The sequence below is a fragment of the Mobula birostris genome, chromosome 2, assembly GCF_030028105.1.
Source record: "Mobula birostris isolate sMobBir1 chromosome 2, sMobBir1.hap1, whole genome shotgun sequence".
NCBI lineage: Eukaryota > Metazoa > Chordata > Chondrichthyes > Myliobatiformes > Myliobatidae > Mobula > Mobula birostris.
In genome coordinates this window covers 96,599,354-96,619,532 of record NC_092371.1, presented here as the reverse complement: position 1 = coordinate 96,619,532, position 20,179 = coordinate 96,599,354, and the positions used below count along the sequence as shown (strand labels likewise).

The 20,179-nt window shown below is 40.9% G+C and overlaps 1 protein-coding gene across 2 annotated transcripts in view; it reads right to left on the bottom strand.

The window, feature by feature from the left end:
- Positions 1–693: 693 nt before the first annotated feature.
- Positions 694–20,179, bottom strand: part of cdc45 (CDC45 cell division cycle 45 homolog (S. cerevisiae)) — a 70,723-nt gene continuing 51,237 nt past the window's right edge. For both annotated transcript variants that reach the window (XM_072277596.1, XM_072277598.1), the window contains 6 exons: positions 19,370–19,508; positions 15,732–15,815; positions 11,306–11,424; positions 5,160–5,236; positions 3,818–3,884; positions 694–3,351 (listed from right to left, as the gene is read on the bottom strand). In XM_072277596.1, the coding sequence (XP_072133697.1) occupies positions 3,820–3,884; positions 5,160–5,236; positions 11,306–11,424; positions 15,732–15,815; positions 19,370–19,508 (484 nt within the window). In that variant the 3' untranslated portion in view covers positions 694–3,351; positions 3,818–3,819. The remainder of the gene's footprint in view (positions 3,352–3,817; positions 3,885–5,159; positions 5,237–11,305; positions 11,425–15,731; positions 15,816–19,369; positions 19,509–20,179) is intronic.

Below are 20,179 nucleotides of genomic sequence, written 5' to 3'. Positions count from 1 at the left end.
TATGTACACTTACTTGGGACAAGCACTTGATCCAGGAACTGGCTGTGCAAGATTCCTCTGTTTCTTTTGGGCCTGCAGGTTGACAGAGGCTGTGCATGAGCCACCAAAATGCTATTCAAACATCTTTTCTCAACATTCTTTGAACACTGAACGTGAACTGCAAAGCATAGAATTGCATTAGCTCACCCAAATGCCGGATATCAGGAAACAGCTGCATAACCTGATGTTGCTTGAAGTTATTAAATATCCTCCCATTGCTTTGAAGTTCTTAAGAAAATGTTGGCAAATGCAAATTGCACCATATATCAAGGATGGCTGCTTCCCTCCTGACTTAATAGGCGAATTGGATGGCTTGAGGGAGGTGGGGACACAGTTTGCTATTTAAGACTTAAAATCTGGGGATAGGGAAAAATGCAGGAATAAACCAGCAACAAATCTCAAATATACAGCATTCATATTTTCATTCATTATTTTCAAGAACGGCACAATTTGGACAAGTGTACAAGATGCTCATGTGGACCAGTGACCATCTCATCTACTGCTGCTCAGCAGAGTGCGATGTTGGTATTGATGATGAAGGACAGCAGAATTAAAGTGTGGGGTAAATGGGATGAAAAACAAAGATGTTACTGACACAATTTCACCAAGTCTTTTCAGAGAATGTCTGAACAAGTCAGCAAATATCATCATTTTAATTTAGATGTTATGTATAGAGACAAAGTAAATACACAGTACAACAAATGGAAAATACCAGGTTTGGGTAAATAAGGTTGACAAATACAGTATAAATAAAACTTTTTAAAAAGCCTCCAAATGTATTGAAACCCAAGGACCTGGCCTTATAACAATCTTCAATAAAAGTTAAATCAAAAAATTTTGGGAATTTACATTCTTTAGTTATTCATTTCTTCTTTTATTACCTTCTCATTCTTAAAGTCCATCTGGGATAGTTAATTACACACGAATCACTTATGACAGTGAACTAGATGGAGAACTGCAGGACAAAAAGGTTAAATGAGCGCAGAAACACAGATGTTTTAAGGCAATTAGCAATGACTTGTAACAGTGATATTTTACTTAATCCTAATGATATCAGTACTAAATTATTGTATACTCTTGATTTTATAATGGTTTATCATATTGCAGTCAACTAAACCATCAGCTGTTAACCCAAGACAAGTTGTATGGACTGAGATCCCAAAACCTCTGCCTTGTGCATACTCAGCTTTGTTAGTCTTCCAAATGATTGGGGAAATGACTTCCAATTAATGACTCAAAATACTTGTGTCTGTTTCAATCTCGACTATAAAACAAGAGCCAAATTCTCCGCATCACATTACTTATAAACAAATAAAACACGTTTTATGGAAAGATGCTGGTTCTAAAGTAGGTTAACCTTAAGGAGCTGACAGTGATTAAAATACCCTTCTTTAGCTCAAATATTAAATCAGGTTCATAGACATGCCTGATACAGAAGCCATTTATTGGATTTCAGTGACCAACATAACCATCCATGGGAATCTTCACATACACTAAAGTCAATCAAAGTAGATGCAGAAGCAAAAACATTTCAAAAAAATTAACTCCAAGTTTCATGGGAACATGCAATACCTCACTTTCAGCATTTGCCCCATTCTACCCACGTCAGATGATTGAAATAGCTACTCAAATACTCCCTGTACCAGTCTAAATATTTTACTTTTTAAGCTGGAGATCCAATTCTCTTTTTAAAGTTCCTGGATAACAAAGAGCCATTCCTCACCTCCAACAGCGCAGTTGTTCAATCTGTCCTCTGGTGATTACTGTAATGTTCACCCCCCCCCCCCCCATTTTAAATACTGTTAGATTTATTTTCTTTGTGCTTTTCATCTTGGATTAGATCTTAGGAAGAGAGCTGGGAGAAAGGAAAACAAATGCTGATTTCACAAAATATATTTTTAGAACCAGCCTTCGCCTTTCACTCAATAGATATTACTGTAATTATTTCTGGCATACTTCAAAGGAAGTGGGAGCTTAGAGGACCATTCTATTATTAAGCCAAGTCAAGGCACTGAGGAGAGCTTTATGTAAAGAACTTGTTAAGCAATTCTAGTTTCTGGATGCATTCACCTCACTGCATCCTCAGTACCTCATCAGAAAATTTTGAGTGTGGTATTCAACTTAAAAAAAAAACTACTGTGAGGAAGTTCCTTCTTGATAGGAAGCTAGTGGTCCAAAGCAGTCATCAGTTTCTCACTGATAATTTTTGGTAGCAAGTTGTAGAAAAGCAGAATTTAGTGCCTGCGAAAATAAAAAGCAAAATAATTTCATTGGCTAAGTGCATAACCTTTGTTTAAAAAGAGCACCAGAAAGATGTGAAAGATGTGAAAAAATACAGAAGACAGAAAGCTGAGTCCTGGGAGTTTCTGCTTCTGTACTTGGCAAGCAGCGATTTCTTACACACTCACTAGAAACACGGACACAAAGTCTGGGCAGAAGAATCAAGAGGTGCTCAGCCAATGCAAGTGCCAGTTCTTTCTCAAATAAAAGCCCTTCTGTTAAAAAGACTTCAGATTTGCCCAACGGGTCGTATGGACAGCAACAGGTGCAGAGGAACCAAATATAGTTGAAGATGCCCGTTCTACAGTGCCTCCTATCGTGGGAAGAATTTGGGTTTTTTTTGCTGTCATAGGAACAGGAGTAGGCCTTTCAAGCAGTAATGAAATCTGTTTCAAAATTCTTGTTGCATTCACTACTGCTGATGCAAGAGGAATTACAGCTTTGTTCTGACTCTTTAAACCAGAAGTTTTGTGAGCTTTTATCACACGGTCACAAGGTCACATTAGTGTATTCTTGGAACCATGGTGAAAAATAATCATCAGTTAAACTGGTGGGACGGAACAGAAAAGGGAAGATGATAGATCAGCATGTATATATGAAACTACAAGATGTTCTCAACTCCCACATTTGTTGGTGAATTGTTTTAATCTAATGCTAGTTTTGCCAATTAGGGAAAAAACAACAGGGGAAAAATGCGTCGCAGTCTCAATTGCAGCCAAAACAGAGAATTCTTCATGCACATCTGCAATATCACTGTGCAAATTATACCTAAAAATAATAAGGAAAAAACTACAGGACAAAGTTGTAAAACAATTCAAATACATAAAATTGGTACTGATTTAATTTTAAAATTTACAAAAGTAAAATCTGGAAAACAGCACACCGACAATATTACACAATTTACAATGTATAGTACAGTACAGTAAAACAACACCAGGAAAGTCAGACAATTTCTATTCTTTTCATATCACAAGACTAAATACAAGAGAATCTCCAATCCTTGGAGTCCAAAAAAAATCACCAGGCATGATCCTAAGGGACAAGAAACAGGAAATATCAGTTGAACCTCACCAGGTATAGAAAATCAAAGTACATTCAAGTCTATGATATCTAGCCAAGCATCAAGAAAAAGAATGTTACAAGGCTGAAATAAACACTGAGCCTCAAGATAAATCATCTCAGTATTAATTCTTTCTTTAAAATAAACTACTTCTGAGCAACAGAAAGTAAAATTTGTCCTTGACAATATTTTGAACAACATCTTTGTTGTTCAATCAAAATGCAGCAATTGAAATAGATTCAAGAAAATAACCATGGATAATTGTGCAGATGGTAGTAGGATAAACAGCACAATAAAGCCAAGTGACAAGAAATGTGTACTTGTAAAAACTTTATTTTTTTACATATCAACACCCTAGGCAGATTACAATAAAGCTTTTCTAAATACAAAGTCTTGTTACACCAGAAACTTCAAGCACTCCAATAAAGTTACACTCACCTTTATGACAGCAGAGAGATAAGCGCATCTAGAAATTTGCTGCGATCCTCCGTTTTCAGTTCTATTACTGTAAGAAAGGACTACAGATTAGTGGGAAAGAACAGACAAAACAAGAAAATAGAAGCAATTGTCACCAGGCCTCCATCCAATGCTGGTATCAGCCCAAGCTACCTTCACGCTACATTGACAGTACTAGCATTTCATTGGGCAGGTCTGACCAGTACCAACTGATAGAAAGCCCTACACACAAAAGTAATTCAAACTGTCTGGGATGGAACATAGTGTGTGTGAATGTTTGAAAAAAAAAAACTAGTTTTAATGTTGAGTGTATACAAAGGATTTTCTCACATACCAAAACTGCATAATTTTTGCTGCAATATATTGAACAAATTGTAGAGTCAGGAAACAGGTCTTCCATCCATCTCATTCATGTGCACCATGATACCCACTAGGATAATGCAATTCACAAAGGTTTGCCCTGTATTCCTTTAAACCTATTTACATACTTATCTGAATGCCTTTTCAATGCTGTTATTGTACCCATCTCAACCACTTTCTCTGCTAGCTCATTTCATACCAGAACCACTCTGGGAGAAACAATGTGTATTCATTCTATCGCTACCCCTCATTCTTTTGTAAGCCTTTATGGTCACCCCTCAATCCCCTATATGGCAAAGAGTAAAGTCCAAGCTGCACGACCTCTCCCTACAACTCAGGTCCTTGAGTCCTGGAAGCATTTGTAACTTTATTTCTGCACTCTAGCCAGTCTAGTGACACTTTTCCTATAATGGTCCCACCAATATCTTGTACAACTGCAACATAACGTCTCCACTCCTAAATTCAGTGCCCTGATAAGTGAAAAAGGCATTTGCCAGGGTGCCAAATGCCTTCTTCACATGAGCTGTGGAACAGATTTCACACTTGAAAACTGCGCTGCCCATTACTTCAAATATACTGCATCAGACTTCATGTTTTTTTTGACCCTGTAATACGAGAATGAATTCCATATTTAACAAACAGAGTTTGCTAAAACCAAATCTTGCCCTTCTAAAATGTCATTGGCATTGTTTTCTCTTGTTAGCGCACAAGTGCCATTTTGTAATATTCAAGTACAGAATGATTTCCCACTACTCTATTAAAAGGAAGTCTTAAAACAATTCTGTTTGAAGTGAGGCACAAAATCTTTGACACATATTCCCCAAACACTTGAAAAAGGGATACTCCCTGCTATCAATTACAAATATGCAAGGGAATGAAGAAAGATACTTCCTAAAACTGCCAAAGTAACTGATAACATTATAAGGAAATTTGATTGCTTGGTGGCACAGTGAAGTATACTCACTGGAGCTGTCAAAATGATCATGCAGAGTCCTTGAGTTGGTACTTTCAGCTGCCTTTTCAAATGCTTTGCCAAAGAAACTGGAAAAGAGTGTGACAATTCTTTATTTTAATCTCCAACCATTTTACTCTCTGCTTCAGAATCCAAAGCATTGCACTAGTTTAGAGTTGTTACAATTGACAAATAGAAACTTGACAAACAAGGTTACACAGTAGTTGCATCTTTAATCCTCTTTAAATTTGTTTTGTTGTGCAAATCCTTTGCTGCTCAGGGTGAACGTTGTTGTAACTGAATACTTTTTACTTTTTCCATTCATCAACATTCAGTACTCAAAAAAAGTCAAATACCGTGATTAAATGCCACAAAGCTCATTCAACAATGCCCCAATCTTAAGACTGCAAACCCAAATTGCACCAGAGATCACAGGCTCAGGAATTGATCGTGTAATGCTTTCCTGTATTGTGGGCCCCAATGTGGGTGTAATTTTTTTTTAAAATCACAAATTGCAGTTACATTATATCATGGTATAAAGGACTTGCAAAACAAATCACACACGCTTGAATTATACAGGGTATGCAATGGTATGTCAGTCTTTCTAAAGCTCCTTGCTACCCACTTACTTCCCTCCCATTCGGCACTGGTTCACATTTATGCATCTAACACATTATCATCGAACATAACAGCACTGTGCAGTCCCTTCAGTCCACAATGTTATGCTGACATTTTAACCTACTCCAAGATTAATCTAAACCTTCCTCCAACATAGACCTCCAATTTTCTATCATCCGTGTGCCAAGAGAAACTAAGAGTTTCTTAAATGTTTAATGTATCTATCTGCCTTTAACACCATCCCGGCAGGGTGCTTTATACACTCACCACTGGGTTACAGCAAAAAAAAAACCCTACCTCTGACATCTCCCCTACACCTTAAAATTAATGACCATATTTATTAGCCACTTCCACTCTGGGAAAGTCTCTGGCTACTTACTCAATCTATGCCTCTTATCACCTTATACAGTTCTATCAAATCACCTTTCATCCTCTTTCACTCCCGAGAAGCCCGAGCTCATTCAACCTATCCTCACAAGATATTCTCACCAATCCAGGCAGCATCCTGGTGAATCCCCCCTGCACCCTCTCTAAACCTTTCACATCTTTCCCATAAATAGGTGACAGAACTGAACACAATGTTGCAAGTATTGTCCAACCAGGGTTTTATGGAGTTCCAACATTACCTTGTGGCTCTGAACTCAGACTCTTGACTAATGAGGACTAACTCACCAAACGCCTTCTTTACAACCCTATCTACTTCTGCAGCAACTTTAAAGGATCTATGGAACATGAACCCCCAAGATCTCTCCACATTGCTAAGAATCCTGTCATTAACATTGCATTTTACCTTCAAATTTGGCCTTCCACAGTGAATCACTTCATTTTTCCACTTTGAGCTCTAATGGCACTTCTCAGCCCAGCTCTGTATCGTATCAAGTCCAGTGACTTACAATAGCCTCCGACCCTATCCGCTGACCTTCAAGTCATTTGCAAAATTACTCAGTCTTCCACTTCCTAATGCAGGTCATTTATAAAAATCAGAGCAGGGGTCCCAAAACAGATCCCTGCAAAAAAAAAACTATCCCAGATTACTTCTTCAAATGCTTGTAAATCCTGTCTCTAAGAATCGTCCCCAATACTTTGACCACCACTGAAGTAATATTCACCGGGCTATAATTTCTCAGGTGTTGGCGCATGGCCAAGTGGTTAAGGCGTTCGTCTAGTGATCTGAAGGTCGCTAGTTTGAACCTTGGCTGAGGCAGTGCATTGTGTCCTTGAGCAAGGCACTTAGCCACACATTGCTCTGCGACAACACTGGTGCCAAGCTGTATGGGTCCTAATGCCCTTCCTTTGGACAATATTGGTAGCGTGGAGAGGGGAGACTTGAAGCATGGGCAGCTGCCGGTCTTCCATACAACCTCACCCAGGCCTGCGCCCTGGAAACCGTCCAAGGCGCAAATCCATGGTCTCATGAGACCAACAGATGTCTATACAAATAATTTCTCAGGATTTTTTCCTTTCTTGAACAAAGGAAAAACATTTATCATCCTCCAATCATCTGGTACTACTCCTGTGACCAGTGGGGACGTAAAGATCATTGCCAAAGGCATCTCTCACTTCCTAAAGTAACCTGGGGTATATCTCATCCAGCCCCATGGACTTATCTATCCTAATGTTTTTCAGAAGTTCCATCACATCCTCTTCTAAACATTGACATTTTCTGGCATATCAGCCTGTTTTACACTGTCCTCACAAATGTCAAGGTCTTTCTCACTAGTGAACACTGAAGCAAAGGATCTCCTCTACCTCCTCCAACCCCAGGAATATTTCCTCTTCTTTTTCTGAAGAGTCCTACCCTGAGTCTAGTCACCTCCTGATCTTCACATGCATGCAGAATGCCTTGATCCTACTCATCAAGATCTTCTCATGCCCCCTTCTAGCACACCCAAATCCATTCGTAAGCTACTTCCTGGCTACCTTGTAATTCTCTATGTGATCCTTGATTCCTAAACCTTAAGAAACCTTATTTCTTCCTCTCGATGTTCCACATCTCTTGTCAACGATGGCTCCCTCACTCTATCACCCTTTCCCTGTCTCAATGGGACAAACCCATGCAGAGCCCCATGCAAGTGCTCCCTATACAACCTCCACATTTCTGTTGTGCATTTCCAATATACACCCTCAAATTCCTGCCTATTACCATCATAATGTTCCCAATGTTGGGGAAGTCCAGAACGAGGGGTCACAGTTTAAGGATAAAGAGGAAGCCTTTTAGGACCTAGATGAGGAAAAACTTCTTCACACAGAGAGTGGTGAATCTGTGGAATTCTCTGTCACAGGAAACAGTTGAGGCCAGTTCATTGGCTATATTTAAGAGGGAGTTAGATATGGCCGTTGTGGCTAAAGGGATGAGGGGGTATGGAGGGAAGGCTGGTGCAGGGTTCTGAGTTGGATGATCAGCCATGATCATACTGAATGGCAGTGCAGGCTCAAAGGGCCGAATGGCCTACTCCTGCACCTACTTTCTATGTTTCTATATTCCTCTCCCCCAGTTACATACAAACGTTTGTACTTTCCCATACTGTCTGCTCCCATCCCTCTCCGAGGCTATGGTAAAGGTCAGGGGAGTTTAGGTAACATTCTCTAAAAAGCTCACCCACACAGATATCTGACACCTAACCCGGCCCATTGCTTTGCACTAAATCCAGTATGGCCACTCCTCTAGTCAGCCTATCTACACAATGTGTTAGGAATCCTTCCTGAACACACCTAACAAATTCTGCTCCCTATAAACCTTTTGCACTAAGGAGGTGCCAACCGATGTTAGGAAGTCACCCTGGACACCATGAAAACAACCGATTAGTAATGCAACTCCTCCAACTCTTTTACCCCTCTCCCTCCCCCTTTTCAAACATCTAAACCCCAGACCATATTATGGAAAAATAAATGAAAATTAAACCTGCAGACCTAGCTTAAAAAACCTTCAGTGAGAATTAAAATAGAGCTTGTTGTACTTCATTGGCAAGAACTTCGGCAATGCCAGGGATGCTGAGCTGAACATCAATTTCTTGAATTTCCGGTAATTGCCCCGGCATTCACCACACCCTTTCCCCTCTCACCTCATTGCCTTACCTGCCCATCATCTCCCTCTGGTGCTTCTCCCCCTTCCCTTTCTTCCATGGTCTTCTACTCTCCACCAGATTCCCTCTTCTTCAGCCCTTTACCTCTTTCACCTATCAGCTTCCCATCTCTTTCCCCCCTCTCCCAGTTTCACCTCGTACTTCTTCCCACAAATTCTTACTCTAACTTCTCATCTTTTTTCCCTAGTCCTGATGAAAGGAGTTGGCCGTAACTTCGACTGTTCACTATTTTCCATAGATGCTGCCTGGCCTGCTGAGTTTCTCCAGCACTTCTGTGCGTGCTGCTTGGATTTCCAGCATCTGCAGATTTTCTTGTCTTTGCTGAGTTTTACATTTGAGGTGAAGGATGTTGTAATTTTTAAAGAACTTTGCTGGTTTAATACTTGCCCCATTGATCGCATAGCATGGAAGGCAGACTTTGACAAAGTCAAGACGGAAAAGCCAAAATCCAAATACATACATCTCCATATACTACCTTGAGATTAATTTTCATCAAAGGTTGAAGTACATTTATGTATACGATATACAACCTTGAGATTCATCTTATAGGCAGCCACAAAACAAAGAAACTCAATAGAACCTATTAAAAAAAAATCTTCAGACACCCAATGTGCAGAGAATGAGTGGAGATTTGATTGCAGTACACAAAATTGTGAGGGTTAATGGAAGCAGGCTTTTTGCACTAAGGTTGGATGCTCTCACATCAGCCTCAGAGACTGAAATCACGGGGTCATTGGGCTGTGGGAGTTCTTGAAGGCTCCTCCATGTTTTGACGGTCGAAGCACACAGAAGCGCTGCTGTCACCCACGTTGCTTGGTTTCACTCTTAAGTAGTAATCCTAGTCAAGCCCTGCCAAAGCTGTCAGCATCCTTCTGCAATTCAAGTTTAGTATAGAATTGCCACTTTGCCCATGAGACGGCTTTCTGGGGATCATACCTGGATTTCTTGCACCTTACTTGGTCACAAGATCCGAAAGCCACTGACTTGGCCCTCAGCAAATTGTGGATCTCATGGTTCATCCAGGGCTTCTAGGTGGGAAAGACCAAATGATTTATGTGGGGACACACTTGTCCATGACTGTAGTCTGTGACAACTATGGCATATTCATTCAGATTCTCTGATGAGTTTTGAACATGGCCTAGCCCACTGACTCGAAGCCATCCCATAGCTGCCCTTCTGCCTCCTGTGACAACCTCTTTGTTGTCCTTTTTGCTGGAGCCATGCCTGTGTGCAGGTAGGAGAACAGCCAAGTGATCAGATTTCCCAAAATGTCAGTAGGAAATGGAACAGTAGGTATTCATTATCATAATATAGCAGTGGCCTAGTGTGTTGAAACCCCTAGTGTGGCAGGTTATATGCTGATGGTAATAGGGCAGAGATTTCTTCAAACAAGCTTGGTTGAAGTCCCTGACTATGATTTGAAATGCGTCAGGTTGGGCAGTTTCTTGTTTATTGATAGCAGCATTCAATATCTCGAGTGCCTGATTACCTTTGGCTTTTGGTGTAAACTGCGGTCAAGATCATGGAGGAGAACTCTCTTGGCAAGTAGACATTCGGCACTGACTCGTTAGACGTTCCAGGTCAGGGTAACAAGAGTACAACAAAAAAAGGCAAACATTCGAGCACCACAGAGTTTATCATGAAATACAGACACCACCCCACCCCCCCAACATTTTGCCTTCTCCACATCAGCAGTTTGGTCCATCCTGTATACCAAGAAACCTTCGGGTCTTAGCGATGCATCCAGCATAAACTGAGTGAGTCATGTCTCTGTGAAACACAGAATGCAGCAATACCTCATTTCCCTGCAAAACTGCAATCCAACCCTGAGTTCCTCAATTTTGTTCTCTGGTGACTGTTTATTTGCTAACAAAATGATGGGGAGAGGGGTTCTCATTCCTCTGTGAGTCAGCCTGATTTGAAGTTTACCCCTCCTCCCTCTCTTCCAGCCATGGCAATGTACCTTCATCACCTGCTTAAAACTGCCATACCTGTATGCTTGACTGTAGAACGCCGGGGCCCAAGCACTGAACCTCAAGTTACAACCTGAGAATGAGCACCTTATTCCCACTCAAAACAACCTCGGCAAGTTAACCTAGCAGCCTACACAACTTTAGGATATGTAAGGAAACTGGAGTACCTGCAAGAAAACCCCATGTGCTCTTACAGTTAGTCAATTCTAGCAAATGCAAAGGACAAATCCTGATAAATATCAAGACAGAGAAAATGATTTTGTTTCCTGCTTTAACATGTTCAAAATTGAATGTATGAAAATCTTATATGCACCCTATATGTTAGACAGGAAGTCAGCAAATACAGTACAGCAAGGAATTACTCTTACTTGGCAAGTGTGATTTAATACATGCACTAATCACTGCTATATTAGTTGGGGGGGGGGAAGGGGAGACATTATCTTTCTTCTTTCAAGAAATCATAAAATGGAGCATGGTTACATACTTCTTTTTGTCTGAGCTTTCTGTTTCTGGTGGGATTCCGGTCACTATCACAGTTCCCTTCTCTGGATCCATTGGTGCTGCCATGACCAGTGGAAGCACCTTGCACCGTTTGCTCCTGGTCTAAAAGATGGAATAGATACACATTTAAGGTGGAAAGCACATCTCTCACTAAATATTCTATCCTGATACTGTACCCAACCTACATACCGAGTTCAAGTAACGTCTGGCGAATCTTTTATCAGACATTTTTATTTTGCATAATCTCTGAATCATTAATTAAATAAGGTGTAAGATTTTTGTCAAATTATTTTTAATGTGACATGGTTGAATGGGTTTGATTTTAAAGCATGTCTCAGTATTCTTTAAATACGTCATAAAATTGTAGAGACATGAAAGTTTAAACTTTGCAAAGCAGACTTAAAGGGCCTATGTTTTATGGTCTTGCTCATCTTGGATGAGTTAGCTGACCAAAGCTTGGTGTTGTAATAACTAAAATTTCTTGTGCCAACAATTTCTTCACACCTACACACTTCTAAGCCCGAGCCAATTAGCCGTAGAGTACAGCACAGTGACCCAATGCTAAGTGCTTTTTCTAGGGTAAATGAATTTAAGATAAATGGGACAACAAAAGAAAAAGTGGGGAAAGAAGAAAAAAGGGATCCAACGGCAAAGCAATTTCAAAATCAATTTTATGAAAATCAGAAATAGTGTACATGTTGGAAATCTGAAATGAAAACAAACGAAAAGCTAAACATCAAGGAGTTGAGGCAGCATCTGTGGAATGATAAACATCTGACATATGACACACTTGGTTAATTTTATGGTACAAACGAAATTGAGCTGCATCCCTACATACTTGCAGACAAATAAAACTTTGAAATACATTTGTTCCACAGATATTTAAGGAGTGTATTAATATACATCTCAAGAGAACTATCAACACAGGTAATACTCTGAATAAATGTGCCCAGATCTGTGTACCAGATATGGTATCCTAATAGTCATTAGATGACGTAAGAATCGAAACACTCAATGTTGCACGCCATAATTAAATCCAGCCCAAACCAACCACATAATTTTAAGTATGCTTTTCTCAACAGCATTAAGAATCATCAGCTCCAAATGACATTCCTCTCCCAACCTAATGGGCAAAAGGATCAATTAATTCAATCATGGCTGATTTATTTTCCCCCATATCCCCATTCTTTTGCCTTCTCCCTGTAATCTTTGATACCCTTACTAATCAAGAACCTATCAACCTCCATTTAAAATACACTGAATGACTTAGCCTCCCAAAGCCATCTGTAGCAATGAATTCCAGATTCACCCACTCTCTAGTTAAAGGAATTCTTCCTCATCTGTTCTAAAGTGACATCCTTTTATTCTGAGGCTGTGCTCTCTGGCCCTAGACTCACCCTGATGGAAACATTCTTTCCACATCCATTCTCCCTAGAGTTTTCAAAGTTCAGTAGGTTTCAATGAAATCACAGTTATTCATCTAAATTCCAGAGATTATAGTCCCAGAGGCATCGACATTATATGTTAACCCTTTCATTCCCAGCAGACTTGTAAACCTCTTAGTGACCCTATCCTGCCTATTATTTTCTCAAAGAATTGCAACAGATTTGTCAGGCAATACTTACCCTTAAGAAAACCATGCTGACATTGAACTTTGAGAAACATGATAAGCCAAAGTAAAATTTATTATCAGAGTACATACATGTCACCATATACATCCCTGAGATTCTTTTTCTGTGGGCGCACTTAATAAATCTATAAAACATTAACTGTAAACAGGATCAATGGACAACAAACCGTGCAAATATAAACAAATAGCAAGAAATAGGAGAGTATGAAATAACAAAATAAAGAGTCCTTGAAGTGAGAGACCATCAGTTGAGTGAACACCAGAAGTAGTTATCCCCCTTTGTTCAAGAGCCTGATGGTTGAGGGATGGTAACTGTTCTTGAACCTGATGGTGTGAGTCCTGAGGCACTTGTAACTTCTACCTAATGGCAGCAGCAAGAAAAGAGCATGGTCTGGGTGGTGAGGATCTTTAACGATGGATGCTGCTTTTCTATGGCAATGTTTCATGTAGATGTGCTCAATGGTTGGGAGTACTGGGCAGAATCCACTACCCTTTGTAGGACTATCCACTCTAAGGCATTGGGATCCCCATCCTAAGTCAGCAACTGACACCACACCTCTGTAGAAGTTTGCCAAGTATCCTGAAACCTCATCTTTAATAATGGACTCTAACATCCTCCCAACCACTGACGTCAGGCTAAATGGGCCATAACTTGCTCTTTGTTTGCCTCCCTCCCTTCTTGAAGAGTGGAGTAGCATTTGTAATATTCCAGTCCTCCAGCACTGTTCCAGACATATTCATCTTGAAGCATCGTTACTAATGCCTCTAATCTCTTTCGCTACCTCTTTCCACCTAGTCCGGGTTTAACTGATCTAGCTTCATATCTTTCAGCTTCCCAAGCACCTTCTCCTTCATAATATCGACTTCATTCTCTTCTGCCTCCTGACACTCTCGATTTCTGGCACGCTCCTAGTGTCTTTCACGGTGCAGACCAACACGAAATACCTTTCCAGCGCATCCATTTATTTTTTCCCCTATTATTAGCTCCTCAGCGTCATTTCCAGCAGTCCCATGTCCACTCTTGCCTCTATTTCACTCTTCATACATGTTAAAAGTGCTTTTGGTATTATATTTGATATATTGGCTGGCTTACCTTCATATTTCATCTTTTCTCTCCTCACTGTTTTTTGTAAGTTGCCTTCCATTGGTTTTTAAAAAGCTTCCCACTAATTTTTGATATACTAAATGTCCTCTCTTTTGCTTTTATTTATCTTTGATTTCCTTTGTTAGCCATGGTTGCCTCACTTCATTTCAGAATGCTTCTTTGGGATGAACTGATCATGCATCTTCTGAGTTACTTCCAAAACCTCTCGACATTGCTCTATTGCTAACCCACTAGTGTCTCCTTCCAACGAATTTTGACCAGCTCCTCTCTCATGCCTCTGAAATCCCCTTTACTCTACTGTAATATGGACACATCCGATTTTAGCTTCTCCCTCTCAAACTGCAGGGTGAATTCTATCACATCATGATCACTTCCTTCCAAGGGTTTATTTACCTTAAGCTCCCTGATCAAATCTAGTTCATTACTCAATCCCATCTTTTCCCATGTGGACCCGAACACAAGCTGCTATAACTCTCTTGGGATCCAATTTTATTTTCGCAAACTACCTGCATATTGAAATCCCCAATGACCACCATAACTTTGCTCTTTTTACATGCCTTTTCTATCTCCTGTTGTAATTTGTACCCCACTTTTAGATTACTGTTCAGAGGCCTGTATATAACTTCCATTAGGGTCTTCTGACCCTTCCAGTTTCTTCACTCTATCCACAAGGAGTCTACATTTCTGATCCTATCTCACTTCTTTCTAGGGAGTCCATTTCATTCTTTAACCCAAGTCCCCCCACCCACTCTGCCCACCTGTCTGTCCTTTTGACACAAAGTGTATCCTTGGATGTTAAGCTCCCAGCTGGGATTTCTAATGACTGCGATGCCCACAATGTGCTTATTTCTAACAACATTACAAGATCATCTACCTTATTTTGTATACCCCATTTATTAAAATACAACACCTTCTGGCCTGTATTCACCACCCTTCTTTTCAATTATGTCTCCATGTTGTCTGAAGTTAAAATCATATGCTTTTCTAAACTTATGGCCTTGATCTATATTTTGGAGACTTCAAGTAAACAATTTTGTATTCTCCTTCCCTTTTACTTTATCCATACTTTACCAAGCTGCTGAACTCACTCCTCTACTATATAGCAGGCCAGGCAGCATCTCTAGGAAGAGGTACAGTCCACGTTTCAGGCCGAGACCCTTCATCAGGACTAACTGAAAGAAGAGCTAGTAAGAGATTTGAAAGTGGGAGGGGGAGGGGGAGATCCGAAATGGCCCTAGAAATAGCCTCAGACCCTAGACTTCTGCACTGGTCCACTCACACAATGCCCAATCATAAATGGCCTCTGGGATGCTGGCCTCTGCTTCTTCTCAGCAAAATCTCAGTTTCCATTCGAACCCTGTCCCACCCCAACGATGCAGCTCCCACAATATTGACCTGTCCTGTTTGGGGGGGGTCTTGGCCCGAAATGTCGACTGTTCACTCTTTTCCATAGATGCTGTCTGACCTGCTGAGTTCCTCCACCGTTCTGTGTGTTTCCACAGTTTGGGAATGCATTGTTGAAATATACACTCAGGTAAATAAGTTGGATTAAAGCAACAATTGCAAATAAGACTAAATTAATTCAGAGAAACAGCATGCTAGTTTATACATGTGACACCAAGTGAACACTCACAACCCATTAAAGTGATCCAGTGACCTTGGAAGCATACATACCGAGCGTACAAAACACTTGAGCAGATATTTGCACAAAAGTTTCATACAAATTGGTTTTGAATAGATCTTCACATCTGGGGTCCCCTAGAGACAAATTTATAGAAACAAATTACTCAAAAGAGCCACACAAGTAGAATACTTAATATTAGTATTAACCAAGGAGAAGGACATGAAGGATGGGGAGATCAGTGCTGAGTGTATTGATTTACAGAAGACAGAGGTAGTGGTCAAAGGGACTTATTCTAGCTGGAGGTCTGCAATTAATGGTGCTCTGCAGGAATATGTACTGGGACCTCTGCTGTTTGTCATGTATATAAATGACTTGGATGTAACCGTAGATGGGTGGTTTAGTATGTTTGTAGATGGTACAAAAATTAGTGGTGCTGTGGATAATGTAGATGACTGGCAAAGAATACAGCAGGATGTAGATCAGTTGCAGATATGGACAGATGGAGTTTAATCTGGCCAAATGTGAAGTGTTGCACCTTGGTAGGTCAAATGTAAAGAGAAAATATAGCATTAAGGCCAAGATCCTCAGTGTTGATGAGCGGATGGATCTTGGGGTCCAAGTTCATAGCTCCCTGAAAGTGGTTACACAGGTCAATATGGCATGCTTGCTTTTATCAGTAGAGGCACTGAGTTCAAAAGTAAGGAAATCTTGGTGTTGCATTATAAAACTCTAATTAGACTGCATCTAGAGTAATGCATACAGTTGTGGTTGCCCCATGATAGGGAGGATGTCGAGGCTTTGGGGAGCGTGTGGAAGTGATTTATAAGGTTGCTTCCTGGATCAGACAGCATGTGCTATAGATTAGATTAGATTCAACTTTATTGTCATTGTGCCAAGTACAGATACAAAGCCAATGAAATACAGTTAGCATCTGACCAGAAATGCAAAGAACAGTGTTATTTACAAAATAACTGTGAATAAAAAATGCTACAACACACAAATATAGAGGTACTGAGACAGTACAATATGGGTGCAAAACTGCTTAACGCTGTGATGTGAGGTTCAGCAGGGTCACAGCATTGGGGAAGAAGCTCTTCCTGAGCCTGCTGGTGTGGGAGCAGGGGCTCCTGTAGCGCCTACCAGATGGGAGGAGAGTAAAAAGTCCATGGTTAGGGTGAGATGCATCCTTGATAATAGCTGGAGGTTGGACAAATTTGGGTTGTTCTAACGGGTGTGGCAGAGGCTGAAGTGCCTGTTCCTGTGCTGTACAGTTCTATGTTCTAAGTACTGGATTACATATAGTATATTGCACAAACCAACACCTAGGTTATCATTGCTGGACACAGCTGGAATTTAAAACAAGCAGCAAACTTTAGGAGGTTAGTTCCTGAAGAATCAGAATGAGGAACACTTTAAAAAAGCTCATTTGGTATTCCATTAGTTAAGTGCTTTTAATTTCTCCTGTTGTGCTTGCATTTTATCTTTACTAGAGCAGATGAGTTTGCATTGAGGAGGCTGATAACTATTTTATGACTTGCACTTTTAACTTAAACAGATACTAAAGAAAGTTGCAACAGATGCAAGGCTGAGTTATACCTATATCTAGTTGTGCTTTTAAATGCAGACTTGGTCTATCCATTTACATACGAGACCAGTTGGATAATGTGCCACATTATACTGAAGACCAAAAAAAAATGCAGATGCTGGAAATCCAAAACAGTTCAAAAGTCAAGAGATTATATGGCAACTTTATGAAACTCTGGTTAGGCCACTTCTGGAGTATTGCATATAGTTCTGGTTGCCCCACTACAGGAAGGATGTTGAGGCTTTGGAAAGGTGCAGAAGAGGCTTACCAGGGTGCTACCTGGTTTAGAGGGCACGTGCAGTCAGGAGAGGCTGGATAAACCTGGGTTGTTTTCTTCTGAGCAGCTGAGGTTGAGGGGAGACCTGACAGAGGTTTAGAAGATTATGAGAGGCATAGATAGAGTAGACCAGAAGTTTTTTTTCCCCTCCAAAAGGTAGAAATGCCCAATTCCAGAGGGCATGCATTGAAGGCGAGAGGGGGCAGCTTCAAAGGGGATGCAAGGGGTAATTTATTTACTCACACAGTGGTGGATGCCTGGATTGCTCTGCCCGGTGTGGTGGTAGAGCCAAATAGATTAGAGGCCTTGAAGATATGTTTAGATTGGATCATGAATGTGAGGAAAATTGAGGGAAAAGGACATTGTGTAAATCGGAGGGATTAGTGTTTTGGAGTTTATTTACTTTTTAGCTAGTTTGGCACAACATTGTGGGCTGTACCGAAAATGCAAGTAGTACTTAGGCCAGGGTGCACCTACAAGAAAAAAAGTCAAAGTGGCAGGGTGCAGATCCTTTGTCAGAACTGTGAAGTAGACAAAAGAACTCGTAAAGCTACAAAGGTGGGGGATGGAAGCAAAATTTTCTCTGATAGGAAAAAAAAGCAGGCTGACATTGGGGAGAAGCTGTAAACAAGATTATCTGGACAGCGAGTGTATGGGAGCATCTGGAGGACCAGAACATAAATGCCATTGTAAAATGCAGAGCAGGAAGACAAGCCCAGCATACCAGGCTGGCATATCTTCTACTCCTAAAAAAGGAAAAAAAAACAAGCAAATTGAGGAAATACTACAGATGGACAATTGATACAGAGCAAGAAATCAAGTTACCTGAAGTTGTAAAATTCAATATTGAGCCCAGAATGCTGCAATTAGCCCAGAGGGAAATGAGGAGCAAGTCCTCAGGTTTATGTTGGGCCTCACTGTTACAGTACAGGCTTGGAGTGATAGAGGGGGGTGGGAGTGCAATGAGGGATTAAAGTGGCAGGGTACTGGGAGCCTGGGTACTAGATTGAACACAGATGTTCTGCAAAGTGATCGGGCAACCTGCACTTGGATTCTCCTGTGCAGGGGAGACCATATTGCAAGTACACTAGATAGGAAGTACATGCGAAGTTGCTTTGCCTGAACTGACTGCTTACCCTGGATGCTACCTGTAATATTAGTGCAGTGACTTTACCCCACTCTCTCCCTTTTTACTCGAGTGTGGAGGATTTGTTCTCTCACTCTGCATCTCACAACCCCCACGTTCTTTCATCTACGTTCTCTCCCATCCATTCACTGACCAACTATCTTGTTTACAGCTGTTCACTGTTTTACCCTGTCGGAATTATCCATTCCCCCTCCCTCAACCTCTCCCCCCCATCCTTACAGTACCAACAACCTAAACCATTGACTCTATTTTGTGCCTGACCAATGAAGCCTGACATACTCAGCAACTGCACCATTTTATTTTTACTGCATTACAGGATGAAAACTGCTCTGGAATGGTTTTGTTCGAGATGGGATAGGTCCCTGGTACTGTAGCTGGGGTTACGTCAGGACCACAGCATTTGTTTTGTTCTCTGCATTCAGTTACACATCATAAACTGGCAGATGCACAAATCGGATACTGAGATTGCTAGGAGATGGTACAACTGAATAATCAGCACTGTCAGCTGAAGGCAATTTGCAATACTTCATTTGGGTCTTTTGTGTTCGTGTATTGGACGACTCAATCATCGAGGATGTGGACTTTGATTCTTCACTTACATTAATATGCATTAACAATAATTCACTTTGAATTCATTCACCCTCCCCAGTTTTATTCTTATTTGCAGGTGGATCCTCACCTCTTGCAAATAACAATACAGAAAGGGTCCATGTGAGATGATAAGACTGGTACAAATGCAGCTCGCAACTGTTTGATGAATAGCTTGGAGCTGCTGCTTGGCCAATTCCAGACCTCGATGTAGCTTATCCAGATTACTTCTGCAGAGAGGCAGAGAGAACACAATCGGCAAAGGAAGAGAGACCGCAGAACCATCAGCTTCATTACGAACATATATGCACATATTTTATTCTGTTAACAAGAACCGCAACCCCCCCACCCCACCCCGTGCTGAAGGTAGTTTGGTGATAGTTCAGATCCTGAACTTAATCCAATTATTAATTTAATTTCAAGCACACAACATTACCCCGCTGATCATGTCTGTTAAGGACATTGCATCAGCTTTTAGGGAGAACAGGTATATGGACAGCACCTAGTGGATAAAATATGGCACTACAAGACAAAAAGTGAACTCTCTGCTACATTTTCCGCTTTACTGGAGATGTTGAGCCAAACAACATCATTAACATCCATTAAAGAAATGGGGCACGACTGCCCACGTGAAAAGGATTCAAGGGGAGCACTTGTGTTGCAGTTAGTACAGTGCTTTATAGTGCCAGCACTTGGGGTTCAATTCCCACTGGTGTCTGTAAGGAGTACACACATTCTCCCCACGCATGATCATGCGGGTTTACTCTGGATGCTCCGGTTTCCTCCCACATTCCAAAGACTTGTGGATTAGTAAGCCGTGGGCAAGCTATGTTGATGCCTGAAGCATGGCCACATTTGCGGGCTGCCCCCAGCACACCCTTGGACTGTGGTGACACAGACA